We start from the raw sequence: 14,754 nt of genomic DNA on the forward strand, positions 1-14,754 counted from the left end.
TAAACCTAGAAAATAAGTTCAAGCTGAGCGTGCAGATACAGTTTGAAAAACTACAGGCAGAATTCTCGCAAAAATGTTGAAGTGTTGTCCTCAGCGGGAAACCGTCTGATTCCTGCTGGGTGGTTTAGTGCAATTCAGTTTGCAATTCAAACTTTTGGGGCCTGGGGAGATTCTCACTGGTCTCACTCACACTTAGAATTGTTTCTGGAGTGAGGTCGTAATGACATCAGCAAGGCTGGCACCTTGAGGGATGCACCCAACCACCAACCACCGCCCCCCCCAAAAAAAAACTTGCTGGACCAAAAACCCCTCCCCTCACCCCCTTTAAGTGACACCCTGCTGTGGGGTCACCTCCCCACCCTTCAGAAGCACCCCCATAGCTGGCAGTCCCACATTAGCAGTACTAGGGCACTACCCAGCCATCCCCCAACTTGCTGAGGGCTTCAGTTTCCTTAGAGTCTCTCTGGTGTGGCTGTAATGACTCGTTTCCATTTGTGGAGACCAGTAGTGATTCGAGCCAGGTTCCAGCTGCGCTTGAGGATTGGGAGAATTGCGGAAGCCAAGAGAATGTGCCTCCAAACTGACACTCTGTATTTAAATGATTCTTTAAATATACAAGGGTGTGAACTGGATTATATTGGGCCATGGGGGTTCTGGGAGAATCCCAAAAGGTGTTCTCACCAGTGCTAACCATGCTATGACCCCTCCCCCACAATTATCCAGCCCTAGAGCGATTTGCGCATGAGCATGGTGGGGGGACGCGGTGTGCATGGTGAATGGAGCCGTATATGATTCTACAGTTAATGGCCTTTCATCTCGGCTGCTCTCTCTGCTACTTCTCAACCTAGCTAGAGGATGTTGATCCATCAAAATCCATGCTGAATCACAAGGCATGGCATACAACAAAAGTTAAATTAAAATTACTCAATTGAATCTCATTCAAACTATTAATTTACAAGATATTTATTTTCAATATTTGAAATGTTATTTTTGCTACTTTATTTAACTTCTACCAAATGTAGCAATATTAAACTGAACTTGGAGCAATGATTTCTGTATGTGAAAGGAGGGGGAGAAAAGTAAAATGTTGGACATTTGGGTGAGTACAAGGCAGCAATCCAGTCTTGGGTTTCGGATAACCAGTAAATCATTTTACAAGATCAGGAGATAAATGCAGGTAAGGCTATTTGACCCATCTGGTGCATCTGCGTAAAAACAATTTAGTTTTCCATCCTCCATTTTAGCATTAGCTATGTTCCAGGAATTTTTGCTTCTTCCTAAGAAGACAAGTAAAATTTGAAACCTGTGTAAAGAACTTAACCTACACAGACTGCCCCTATTGTCAGAGTTTAACCTCAAGTACTGTTTCAAGTTAACCTTTGCTATCTTGTAAACGTCTGACTTCCAAGACTGCAAAGCTAATTTTGTCCAGGCTTTATTCATAACTCAAATCCCCTGATACTAGGAATTGGCTATTTAAATTTGATTGCATTCCTTGAACTGAGTGACAAAAATTGGATGCAGTACTCGGTAGATGCTGATTAGAGCACAGTAATTTTCAGTGACTTGCACTCTACGGATTTATCTGTTAAGATTCAGTATTCTGCATGCTTTGTGAATTGCTGTTCTGCTAGCATAAACACATCTTTAACTGCCAAGCAAGTTGTCATGTGTCTTCCCTTTTCTAGTTCTGACAGTGAAAACGTTAACCTTTTTTTATCGATGTTGATGGGCCTCCTGTACTTTCCTGGTACTTTGAATTTTTCAGTTGCTCATATTTTCCTAATCTGGCATTCGGAGCACGTATCCTGTCTCTCCTTCTGTTTTCCCGTGGCATTATTCTCCAGGTTCTTGCTCACTCTTATTGCTTGCTGATTTCTTTTATTCTCTCAGCTTTGAGAAAGCACTTAACCTTGCTCATTGTGGAACTGAAAAGGTAACAAATAAATAACAGGACTAGCCGTATGAATACTCTGGTTACAAGAGAAGGTCAGAGGCTAGGAATCCTGTGGAGAGTAAATCACCTCTGACTCCCCAAACCCTGTCCATCATTTAGAAAGCACAAATCCAAACGCAATGGAATATTGTCCACTTGCCTGGATTAGTGCAGCTCCAACAGTACTCAAGAAGCTTAATACCACCCAGGACAAAGCAGTCTTCCACAAATATTCACTCAGTTCACCATCGACACAGTGATAGCCGTGTGTACCATTTACAAGATGCACTGCAGGAACTCACCGAGACTCTTTAAGCAGCACCTTCCAAACTCATGATCATTACCATGTAGAAGTTCAAGGGCAACAGACACGTGGTAACGTCGCCATCTGGAAGTTTCCTTCTAAATCATTCACCATCCTGACTTGGAAATATATCGCAGTTCCTTCACTATCACTGGATCAAAATCCTGGAACTCCCTCCCTAACAGCTCTTGGGTGTGCCTACACCACATAGACTACACTGGTTCAAGAAGGTAGTTCATCACCAACTGCTCAAGGGCATCTAAGGATGTCAATAAATGCTGACCTGGCTTGCAACACCTGCATCCTATAGATTATTTTTTTAAAAAATCATATCAATATGAGGGCCAAAGAGGGTGCTTGTGCCTCAGCCTTATTCTATAGAAAATGGCTTTCCATTTTGATAGGTGTGTTTCCAATGCATTGTGATGTTTTCATGATAGTTTTACTTAAGAAAAGCTTGGGATCAGAAAAGACTACTTGGCCTATCAATTTTTTGAAAGTTTACACTGGCCAATGACCAGACCAATTCCTGCATGTTCTGGTTGTTATTCTAAGCTGTACTTTTCCTTTACAATTATTTGTGGTTGGTTATGTTCTGATCTCATTTTGATCTGTTCACTTTGATTTTTCAATATAATGTCTTGTTAAAAGCACTGACAATATTGTGACTACTCTGAAATAATTGTGTATTAAATAATTTATTGCATTGGCAGATTTGTATAAGCTGACTGATGAACAACTAGGAGTAGGATCCTATGCCAAGGTCCAAGGCTGTGTCAATTTGCACAGTGGAAAAGAATGTGCTGTAAAGGTAAGGAACAAAATTACATCACTGTTTCTGATACATCATGAGCAATGGAGGATGTGGCTCCTGAAGAATAGCCTGTCAATGTATACTGTCATCTTTCCTACTATTCTTTAAATGGCTCTGGCTTGTTTGACACTTGAAAAAAAATTACATTTGAAACAAATCTTACCACCTGCTCTGATACATTGATTGACAAGCACTCTATTTTCAAATTAGCAACTTCTGTTCTTTCCTTCCCAGAAAGAGATCTGTTGTGTGGACAGCCGTGGCCATTCTGAATACTTGGTTGAATTTCAAGTACTTAATGGTTTTCAGCACAGTTGCTGCCCCACTGTCAAGCAGTCTGAAAGGGCTTGGCTGGCAGGCCAGTAGATTGGGTGGCATGAGGTTTAGGGACTCTTTTAAAGACTGTTCGGAGCTGGGATACTGTATGGGAGAATTGAGATGGGCTTTTTCATTGATCCACTTCCACAACGACATTGCTCACGTGCTCCTGTGCAGCTTGTAAACTGTATGGGGTGCTACGGAGATATAGTGCTTAGCACTGCTGCCTCACAGCGCCAGGGACCCGGGTTCAATTCCTGGCTTGGGTCACTGTCTGTGTGAAGTTTGCATATTCTCCCTGTGTCTGTGAGGGTTTCCTCCGGGTGGTCCGGTTTCCTCCCACAGCCCAAAGATGTGCAGGTTAGGTGCATTGGTCATGCTGAATTGTCCCTTCATGTAAATACACGGGGTTATGGGGATAGGGCCTGGGTGGGATTGTTTTTGATGCAGGCTTGATGGGCCAAATGGCCTCCTTCTGTATTGTAGGGATTCTATTTCAATCCCAACCCCAAAAGTGGCACGAAAAGTCATAGGTGTATAGTTTGCAAGCTGTGAAAGTGCATAGGTTGGATTTTCCTGAGTCCACTGTAGGATTTGGTCCTTGGTGTTTATAATACAAACTGGAAGCTTCCAGCATCTTGCTGCTTCTGTCTTGGGTTAGACTTTCCATACTCTGTGGCAGATGTGGTGTTTTGCCATAGTTAAAATCATAAGGGCTATAAGAACAACTTTAGCCTGTCTGTGAACGTAATACATCTCTGCATCGCTGTCTAAGTTTGAGGCCGAAACCCTACCATCTCGCCCACCCCTGAACTGGGGCAGGCAAGGTTCCCAGAACAGAAATCTCCATTGGCTTCGGGCAGGATGTTATGATCTTGCCTGAGCGAGGCTGTGAAATCTTGTCCTGAGTGTCTGATGTGGCTCAGTGCATAACACCTGTGTCCTCCTGAATTAGAAGATTGTGGATTAATGTCACACTTCAGAGAATTGAGCTCACAAGTTAAGTTTATTTTTTTTATTAGTCACAAGTAAGGCTTCCATTAACACTGCAATGAAGTTACTGTGAAAGTCCCCTAGTCTCCGCAGTCCAGTGCCTGTTCGGATCAATGCACTTAATCAGCACATTAGCAAAGGGGTAAACATTGTAGAACTACAGGCAAAAGAGTTGGTCCAATTGGATAGGCTTTTCAAAAAGTTGACATTAGCACAGTGGATCTATTGGTATGATTGGAAATCCTATAGAAAGGAGAACCTCCTTATATTTGCAAAGCCTATAGAATCACTTTTAATATTATGGGGCAAATTCAAGCATCAATAAATAGTTTCATCAATGGCAAATAGAAATTTACAAACCCAAGAATCCTCCTGCATTTTCTAATAAAGGCTTCAAAGAAAGCTCCCCCACTTATTAAAAGATTACCAAAGAGTAGAAAAATCAAGGCTGACAGTGCAGTTCTTGAGGGTAAACTGTTGGACTGCTTTTTGTTTTCTAATTTGTTTAGTTACTTTAAACACTGGAGCACGTATGTGTTGGATATAACAATTCATAATCAGCTCTTTATTGTGACATGACATTTCAGGATTTCATTGTGACTAAATCGGTCTTTTGAGCTGTTAGTCTGAGTACAACATCGAGGGGTCTCTCCGATCTCTAATATTAATTCTGCCATTGATTTTTTTAACTTCAATTTGAAGGTGGTATGCGTGCATATAATAGATACGTAAAAGTGTCATGAGCATGGAGTTAACGAAAGGAACATAGCTCTAAGCATTCTATTGGTATGGCCCACTTAACTATTTTGTTGCTATAAACCAGATGGAGTGGCATTATGTTTAGCACTGCTGCCTCAGTGCCAGAGACCAGGGTTTGATTCCAGCCTTGGGTGACTATCTGTGTTTGCACGTTCTCCCTGTGTCCTCCAGGTGCTCTGGTTTCCTCCCACAGTCCAAATATGTGCAGGTTAGGTGGATTGGCCATGATAAATGTGCTAGGTTACAGGGGTTGGATGAGGGGTGGGCTTGGGTAACATGCTCTTTTGGTGTAGGCTCAAATTGGCTGAATGGTCTCCTTCTGCACTGTAGGCATTCTATGATTCTTTGCACAGTCTCACCTAAACCAACAGGGCATGGATGAGTGAGTTTCATACATTCCATCAGCTCCTCATCCTTGCCTTAAGCTAACTTACACAATGCAACCCAAGCTCAGGAGAAAGCTGTTTTTACTTAGGCTGTACGTAGAATCAACGCACACTAAGACATCAAGTTATTCGGGCAATATGAACTCTCAATCATGCAGGCTGCACTATCAGAGATGCATTAAAGCCTATCTGCTTTGTGTGAGTGTGAAAGATTCCATTACTAATTTGAAAGCAATCCAGTAGTTATCCAGATCATATCGACCAATATATATCCCTAACACCCAAAATCAGATTGTTTGCCCATTATTAACTACATTGCTGTTTGTGGGACTAGCTGTCTGAAAAGTAGCTGTCAGTGTAGCTGACTGTACTTCATCATGTTGTTAATTGGTTGGAAAGTCCTTTGGGATGTGCTGAGGTTATGAAAGATCTGTACAAGTAAAGTCTGTCTGCTTTTCTGCATTCTGTACACTGCTGCTTTGTCATGTTTTATATTATTATTGTATAATAAATTAGGTAGAATGTGTCAAACTGTGGATAATTACCATGAATTAAGTAAACATTAATCTTGAAGTTCATCTTAAGATTTATGTTCCTCTTCAATCAAGCAGAGAAAATACAGGCCTATCTAAAAGGTGCAAAGCAGTCTTCTGTTTAGTTAATGTGATTTTCTGAATAAAGATTGTGGTAAATAAGATTGTTACCTAATACCATCCAAGAATGTATCCATTGAGACTTGATATGTGCTTACTGTGACTCTTGGATCTTCCAAAATCAAGAGTGTTAGTCCTGTTCCAACATATTGTTGTGATCCCAGCTGATGTTACTATTGGACAGTCAGGGGCCAGAATGTAACTCTGGCTTAATAGACCATAACCGTTACCTTTTTTTTTTGTTCAGAGGCATGGATGAACAGTTTCACAGGACTGCTAATTAACTTTTACTTAACTTAAAATGCATTAAACATGAAAAGATTGATTATAATTCAAGGTCCTTCACCCCATCTATATCTTCAAAGATGTATGCAGATTTTTAAGGGTAACACCAGTTACAAAATATATCTTGCACTATAATGTCCTTGGGAAGCACGCTGTCCATATAAATTAACAGGCCAACTGTGGTCAGATGCACCTCACTCTGAAACCAAGTTGCAGATGCCACTCAATATAACTTTTGTGGATACTATGTGAGCCAACTGGTTTCACTGATTTCCACATGAGTGTTTCCAAACTCCATTCTCAAAAAACTATGCCTTAGATTCTTCCCTCAAACAATGCTTTTTCTCGGATGCCTTTGCCAAGGATTTCAGTCTTTCCTTTCTGTATCCCTCTGCCTTGGATTGGTGTGTGCATTCAAGCTCCCACAAAACCAGCCCTCCCGCAAAAACACCACTGCTTCACAGTTTGTATTAAGATGTCACCAAACTTTTGATTTATCTCTGATGTCTGGTTTCTCACTTTAAATCTGGTTCTCGCAGCCCACTGTTTAATGCAGAGCACTTTCTCCGCTTTTTACTTTACCCAACAGGATCGTCATAAAAATCATAAGAATTAGGAGCTGGAGTAGATAATTTAGCCCCTCGGGAACATAGGCATTCGGAGCAGAAGTAGGGAAGTTCAGTCCTTCGAATCTGCTCCAGCATTAAGTCAGATCATGGCTGATCCCTTCCTGGTCTCAAATCCATCTCCCCATTTGTTCCCCATATCCCCTTATTCCTTTTCTCATTTGAGCCTGCTAGAGCCTGCTCCACCAATTAATATGACCATGACTGCTCTCATCTCCGCTTCACTTTCTTGTCCATTGCCCTTCAAACCCTTACTAATTAAAAATCTGTCACCCCTTCCTTAAATTTACTCTAAGCCCTGGCATCCACCACACTCCACAGAATTCCACAGACACATGACTTTTTGGGAGAAATAATTTCTCCTCATCTCTGTTTTAAATCTGCCCCCCCTTATCCTAAAACCATGACCTGTTCCAGATTGCTCCACAAGAGGAAACTCCTCTCCACATTTACTTTATCAGTGTACCTTGTGCACCTCCATTAGATCTACTTTCATTCTTCTAAACTCCAATAAGTATAAGCTTAAACTGCCAATCACTCTTTTTTAAGACAAGCTTTTCATTTCTGGATTCAATTCTGGAACCTCCTCTTAACTGTCTCTAATGCAACTACAGCCCTGCTCAAATAAGGGAAGAAAAACTGTGCACAACATCCTAAGTGTAATCTCAGTAATGCTTTGTACAGTAGCAGCAACACTTCACTACATTTATGTTCAATTCCTTTAGCAATAAGTACTAAAATCTGTTTGCCTGACATATTAGTTGCTGTACCTGCATACTAATTTTCAGCAACTCATGCGGAAGGACACCCAGGTCCCTCTGCACTGAAGCACTCAGAAGTTTTTTTCCACTAATAATAATTTGCCAATTTGCCTTTGTATTCTTCCTGCCAAGATGGATAACTCACATTTATCCGTGTTAAACTCCATCTGCCAATTTTGCCACATTCATGTGTAAATTTCTTATTTCATATCGCAGCTTACAATTCCACCTATTTTAGTCTCATCTGCAAATTTGGCTGTGGTACCTACTATCCTTGTATCCAACGAATATAGAGCTTGTTCAACTTCAACTTGTTGTTCATTCCTTCAACTTACCTGCTTTCCTGAGACATACTTTTTGTCCAACTCCCTGGTTTCTGGACTTACTTCTGTTCTTTTGGGAAGCTTGCTTCATTGTGTCCTCTCAGCTGTTTTTGGGTCTAGTTTAAAACTAAATTCAAAAATTATTTCTAACCTAGATGGCACTTGTTTGCCAAGCAATCATCCAGCCTTTCTTTAAGCTGTTTGTTTTCCCATTGTAAATCTTTTAATTACAATGCAAGCACAGATTAAAGTGGCCAAAGCCCACAGACATGCAGGCACCTATGGGTAATATGAAGTTAACTAAAGTTTCAACCCTTTTCTTGCACAGAAACACAGAATTAAACTTAAAGCCAAAGCTTATTTCTAATACTCTCAAATACAAATATAGATGACGCAAAACCACCTTTGTTTCCTGACAGTATACAAGATGCAGATTCAGAAAAAATGTTCCTGATGATGGGGGCATCCCGAGCTAGGGGTCATAGCTTGAGGATAAGGGCTAAATCTTTTAGAACTGAGGAGAGGAGAAATTTCTTCACCCAGAGAGTGGTGAATGTGTGGAATTCACAGACAACATTTTGGCCTCAACCACTTTCTGTGGCAGATTTCAAGAAAGAAGTCTCACAACACCAGGTTAAAGTCCAACAGGTTTCTTTGGTAGCAAATGCCACTAGCTTTCGGAGCACTGCCTCTTCGTCAGACGAGTGGGGAGTTCTGATCACAAACAGGGCATATAAGAAATAGGAGCAGGAGTAGGCCAACTAGCCCTTCGAGCCTGCCCCGCCATTCAATAAGATCATGGCTGATCTGTCGTGGCTCAGTTCCACATTCCCGCCCTCTTCCCATAACCCTTAATCCCCTCTCTTATCAAAAACCCATCAACCCTCTTCTTAAAAATATTTAGCGCAGTAGCCTCCACCACTTCAACGGGCAGAGAATTCCAGAGATTCACCACCCTTTGAGTGGAGAAGTTCCTCCTCAACTCTGTTCTAAACCGCACCCCCCTTTATCTTGAGGCTGTGCCCCCTAGTCCTGCTATCCTTTCTGAGCGGGAAGAGTCTTTCCACCTCTATCCTATCCATCCCATTCATCATCTTATATGTCTCAATGAGATCTCCCCTCATTCTTCTAAACTCTAACGTGTACAAGCCTAATTTATTCAGCCTCTCCTCATAGCTCAACCCCCTCAATTCCAGCATCAGCCTAGTAAACCTCCTCTGCACTCCCTCCAAGGCCAAAATATCCTTGCGTAAGTATGGCACCCAAAACTGCACACAGTACTCCAGCTGCGGCCTCACCAATGCCCTATACAGCCGCAGCAAGACCTCCCTACTTTTATATTCAATCCCCCTCGCGATGAAGGCATACACTCAGTTTACAGAACACCGATTAGAATGCGAGTCTTTACAGCTAATCAAGTCTTAAAGGTGCAGCCAATGTGAGTGGAGATAGCATTAAGCTTAGGTTAAAGAGACGTGTATTGTCTGTAAACTGAGACTTATTGTGTTTATCCCAGTCCAATGCCGGCATCTCCACATCATGAGTTCAAGAAGACAGATATGGCTTTTGTGGCTAAAGTGATCAAGGGATATGGGAGAAAGTGGGATCAAGACATTGAATTTGATGATCAGTCATGAATGGCGGAGCAGGCTCAAAGGGCTGAATGGCCTATTCCTGCTTCTACTTACTGTGTTTCCATGCAGAACAAGAATATTTTTGTTTTTCTTATTTTATCATGATAGAACAGTAATTGAAAGCACTTTGTCTTCTCCCCTGCAGGTTATTGAGAAGAAGGCCGATTTGAGCCGAAGTAGGGTCTTCCGTGAAGTTGAGACTTTATATCAGTGTCAGGGAAACCAGTAAGTTTCAAATCCTTAAATAAGGGAGCTGTGAACAATGATATTGTATGGAACTGATGCCCTATCATACCTGACAAACATTAGTACAATCTTAAATAATATTAACAATACCATTTTATTATAGATATTTCTCTATCCTCCCTTCTCCTTTAACTTTGTCTTTCCTTTCCTGGTTCAGTCTTTTCTCATTAACTTATTTTCTTGCTCGCCTATTTATTCTCTTCTGTTTGTTTATTTGCAAGGTAGGAAGAAACACTAGGCCAGACCATTAATGAGGGTGTAGGCCAGAGCTGCTCCATCAGTGCGAGGGTTTAAACTGGAATCAAGATGGCCAGTGACTAAGATGATCAAAGAGTTGTCAGAGTCAATGCTATGTTGAGATTATTGCCGTAGGAAAATCTTATGAAGCTTCCATTGGAACAGGAAGAAATACCAGTTATGCATAGCTGCCCAGAGAGGGGGAGATGCTTGCAGTCTGAGTTGATCAGAAGGAACCTAGATAAGCTCCTCCCCAGTACTAGATTCAAATTCACCTTGGGGATTTTTCCAACCCTCACCATATCACAGATTTGCATTTCAACATGCCAGTTTAGGAGAAATCACAAAAAGGTGTTCAACTAGGGACAGCATGTTGGCACAGTGGCTAGCCCTGCTGCCTCACAGCACCAGGGACCCATATTCAATTCCCGGCTTGGATCACTGTTTGTGCGGAGTTTGCAAATTCTCCCCGTATTTGGGTGGGATTCCCCTCCCCCACAATCTGAAAGACGTGCTGGTTAGGTGCATTGGCCATGCTAAATTCTCCCTCAGTGTACCTGAACAGGTGCCAGAGTGTGGCGACTTGGGGATTTTCACAGTAACTTCATTGCGGTGTTAGTTTAAACCTATTTGTGACGCTAATAAATAAAATAAATAAACAAACTTTTGTGGTGCTGTCCTGCATGTTTTTAGTAACTCTATATTTCTTGCCTTGCTGCTGCGTTGACATTTGTTAGCGCTTGGTCATGTCACACACCATTCTATCATTGCTATCCTCTACATTTTGAAGGGTACATAATTAAATAATTCTCCATTTTACCTTACTGAAGATGAGATGCTTTTTACCTTGACTACGGTAAGACATCGAGGAAGTATGTCAATTTTCTGAAAGCTAAAATGTATAATATTCGCAAGTTTTTATCAAGCTAAACCTGACAAACATGCCATCATATTATTTCCTGCTGAAAATGTGTGGCCATGTTCACATGCCTTTACAGCAGTAATGGAACTTGAGCAAGTATTCCACAATGGCACTGAGGAGAAGAGAAGAGAGAGAGCCTTGCATGGTTTTATTTGTGAATATGGACTGGGCCTTCACAATGGTGATTGTTTTTATAAAACTTACAGCATGCACCTCTGTCGCACTTACTAATCTGTGAGCAGTAAATGGGCACAACTGTTGTTGGAATTTCATTTTGCTTCCAAGCTTTACCTGAGTCCCAGCAAAATCAATTTTAGTTAAAACTGCATTATAACTTTTCTAATAGAGATGTATTGAGGGAGTTTGAAATTGGGAAATGGTTTGTAGCTAATGAGATAGAAAAAGTAATATAGGCTGCTGTTTTGATTGTCTAAACCTCTTATACAGGCCACACAGGAATGAAATGTATGTGGAAAGAGCCAGTTATATTTTCAAATATTATCATAGAAACTCCCTGGAGAAATATATACTGTATGAAGAAAGGAAATCAATACATGATAAAATGTTTTAATTTATTTCCTATTCAATTGGAGCAGGAAGCACTTTTTTTTTCCCCTGGTTTTATCATCTGTACTAAGAGCCCTTGAGATTTAAATTTATTTCTTTTTCTGTAGGAACATTCTAGAACTGATTGAATTTTTTGAGGATGAAGCACAGTTTTACCTGGTGTTTGAAAAAATGCGTGGAGGTAGGTCATATCCATTGCTTCAGCAACAAATAATGTGCTGCAAAATGTTGTTGCTTTTCGCTTGGTGGCAAAGCACGAGTGAGCTAATGCATTATTACACAGTAGGGCAAAATGAGGCTTTGCGACCTTTATTTTGCTTCCTCCCTTCCAGTTGTGAACCCCTTTAAAAGGAAAGATTAAACCCAGAGTTGAGAATGGGATGTTTTCTTACAGGAATGGGCAAATCATTCTCTTATATCCCATCCACCTATTTCAAAGTTTTAATAGTGTCTCTGTGTTAAATAAATGCAAATCTTACATCCATCCACTTCTCTTTCTGCCCTTCTGGCCTTCCACCCTCTCATAATTAATATTTGGCACAAGAGTTTGGGAACACAGCAGCTGGTTGTGTTTTTGTTACTGATTCAGGTTTGGACCCTGGGCAGATGGAGAAGAGGAGGATACGAATAATTGTTGAGTAAGGCTGAAAAGAGATCATTTGACTCCTCCAGCTCATCTTTCAACGAAAATATGCTCTCTACCTCTGCTCATCACTGCTTCTTATGATTGAATAATTCCAGAGATCTTGCCTCCACTAGCTAATCTGAAATATCTAAAGCAGTATTTATCATTTTGAGAGGCAAATTAGTAGCAGAAATTAGTTCCAAATGTTTGTTTTTGACTGGACACCTTTTATCTCCTTTTCCTGCAATATGTTTTGGTTGAAATTATGTCCGGTTTAATTTTTTTCTATTCCACTTAATCTTGTAGACAAAGCATGGCAACATAGAGATTATATTACTGTCTCAGCATCTTAGAGGTCAGGACTGATGAACTAGAGATGAATCTCCAAATCTCACCATACAAGCTGACAAATTTAAATTTGGTTAATGAAATAAATGAGCTGCTGGGTTCTTGAAAGAACCCATTTGGTCCACTGTTGTGTCCTTTAGAAAAAGAAATTTGCTAGCTTTACCTAGCCTGGCCTATACGACTTCAGATCCACAGCAATGTGGTTGACTTTTTAACTACCCAATGAAATGACTTAAAAAGCTCCTCAGTTTGATTTGATTTATTATTGTGAAATGTATTAGCATACAATGAAAGGTATTGTTTCTTGTGCGCTATACAGACAAAGCATGCTAATAGAGGAGGAAAGCAGAGAGTGCAGAATATAGTGTCACAGTCATAGCTAGGGTGTGGAGAAAGATCAACTTAATGCGAGGTAGGTCCATTCAAAAGTCTAATGGCAGCAAGGAAGAAGCTGTTCTTCAGTCAGTTGGTATGTGATCCCAGACTTTTGTATCTTTTTCCATCAAACCATGAGAACATAAGAACATAAGAAATAGGAGCAGGAGTAGGCCATCTAGCCCTTCGAGCCTGCCCCGCCATTCAATAAGATCATGGCTGATCTGTTGTGGCTCAGTTCCACTTTCCCGCCCTCTCCCCATAACCCTTAATCCCCTCTCTTATCAAGAACCCATCAACCCGCTTCTTAAAAATATTTAGCGAGGCAGCCTCCACCACTTCAACGGGCAGAGAATTCCAGAGATTCACCACCCTTTGAGTGAAGAAGTTCCTCCTCAACTCCGTTCTAAACCGCCTCCCCTTTATCTTGAGGCTGTGCCCCCTAGTCCTACTGTCTTTTTTGAGCGGGAAGAGTCTCTCCACCTCTATCCTATCCATCCCATTCATCATCTTATACGTCTCAATGAGATCTCCCCTCATTCTTCTAAACTCTAACGAGTACAAGCCTAGTTTATTCAGCCTCTCCTCATAGCTCAATCCCCTCAACTCCGGTATCAGCCTAGTAAACCTCCTCTGCACTCCCTCCAGGGCCAAAATATCCTTGCGCAGGTGCGGCGCCCAAAACTGCACACAGTACTCCAGCTGCGGCCTCACCAATGCCCTATACAGCTGCAGCAAGACCTCCCTACTTTTATATTCAATTTTATATTTTATAATATTTTTATATTATGAGGAATGCCAATGAAAATAAAACCAGACATGCCAACTGGTATTACCCCAGGGATGAGACACCACAAAGACACAAGCAACCCAATCAACCCTGCAAAGTTCTCCTCACTAACATTGTACCTGAATCAAATTGGGAGAGCTGCCCCAAAACTGGTTAACCAACAGCCTGGCATAGTCATAAACTCAGGCAATGCAGCAAACCCCTCTGTCACCATCCCGGGCTGTATCTCTGCTCAATAGTATACATTTATATAGGCAGGAAAGAGGAAGAGAGTGGCCCTGGGAGTCCTCAACATTGATTCTGGATCCTATGAAATCTCATGACATCAGATCAAATTTTGGCAAGGTAACCTCTTGCTAACCTATTGCCCTCCTTCAGGTAATGAATCAATTCTCCACCTTGTTGAGCACCACTTGAGTACTGAAAGTAGCAAAGACACAGAATTACTTTGGGTGGGAGACTTAAAAGTCTACTGTTAAGAGTGGCTCCATAGCATCACTTCTGACCAAGCTGGAAAAGTTCAGGAAGACATATCTGCCAAACTGGGCCTCCTGCAGTTGGTGAGAGAACCAAAGAGTGAAAACGTATTTGACCTCATCCTCCCCAACTTCCCATAAGAAATAGGAGCAGAATTAGGCCACTTGGCCCATCGAGTCTGCTGATCCTCATTCTCCTGCCTTTTCCCCATAACCCCTGATCCCCTTCTTAATCAAGAACCTATCTATCTGTCTTAAAGACACTCAACGACCTGGCCCCCACAGCCTTCTGTGGCAAAGAGTTCTCCCTATACAGATGTTTTTGTCCATGACAGTTTCTCCTACCAATACTCGTACTATGTTGTGTGCGTTATCG

General features: G+C 41.4%; 1 protein-coding gene across 5 annotated transcripts in view; it reads left to right on the top strand.

The window, feature by feature from the left end:
* The window catches only part of LOC145348323 (MAP kinase-interacting serine/threonine-protein kinase 1-like), an 80,440-nt gene that overhangs the window by 36,832 nt on the left and 28,854 nt on the right, over positions 1 to 14,754 (top strand). For all 5 annotated transcript variants that reach the window (XM_080196524.1, XM_080196526.1, XM_080196522.1 and 2 more), the window contains 3 exons: positions 2,954 to 3,051; positions 9,938 to 10,017; positions 11,872 to 11,945. In XM_080196524.1, coding sequence (XP_080052650.1) covers positions 2,954 to 3,051; positions 9,938 to 10,017; positions 11,872 to 11,945 — 252 coding nt within the window. The remainder of the gene's footprint in view (positions 1 to 2,953; positions 3,052 to 9,937; positions 10,018 to 11,871; positions 11,946 to 14,754) is intronic.

Source organism: Carcharhinus amblyrhynchos, chromosome 9 (assembly GCF_965287045.1).
Source record: "Carcharhinus amblyrhynchos chromosome 9, sCarAmb.v2.hapA, whole genome shotgun sequence".
Taxonomy (NCBI): domain Eukaryota; kingdom Metazoa; phylum Chordata; class Chondrichthyes; order Carcharhiniformes; family Carcharhinidae; genus Carcharhinus; species Carcharhinus amblyrhynchos.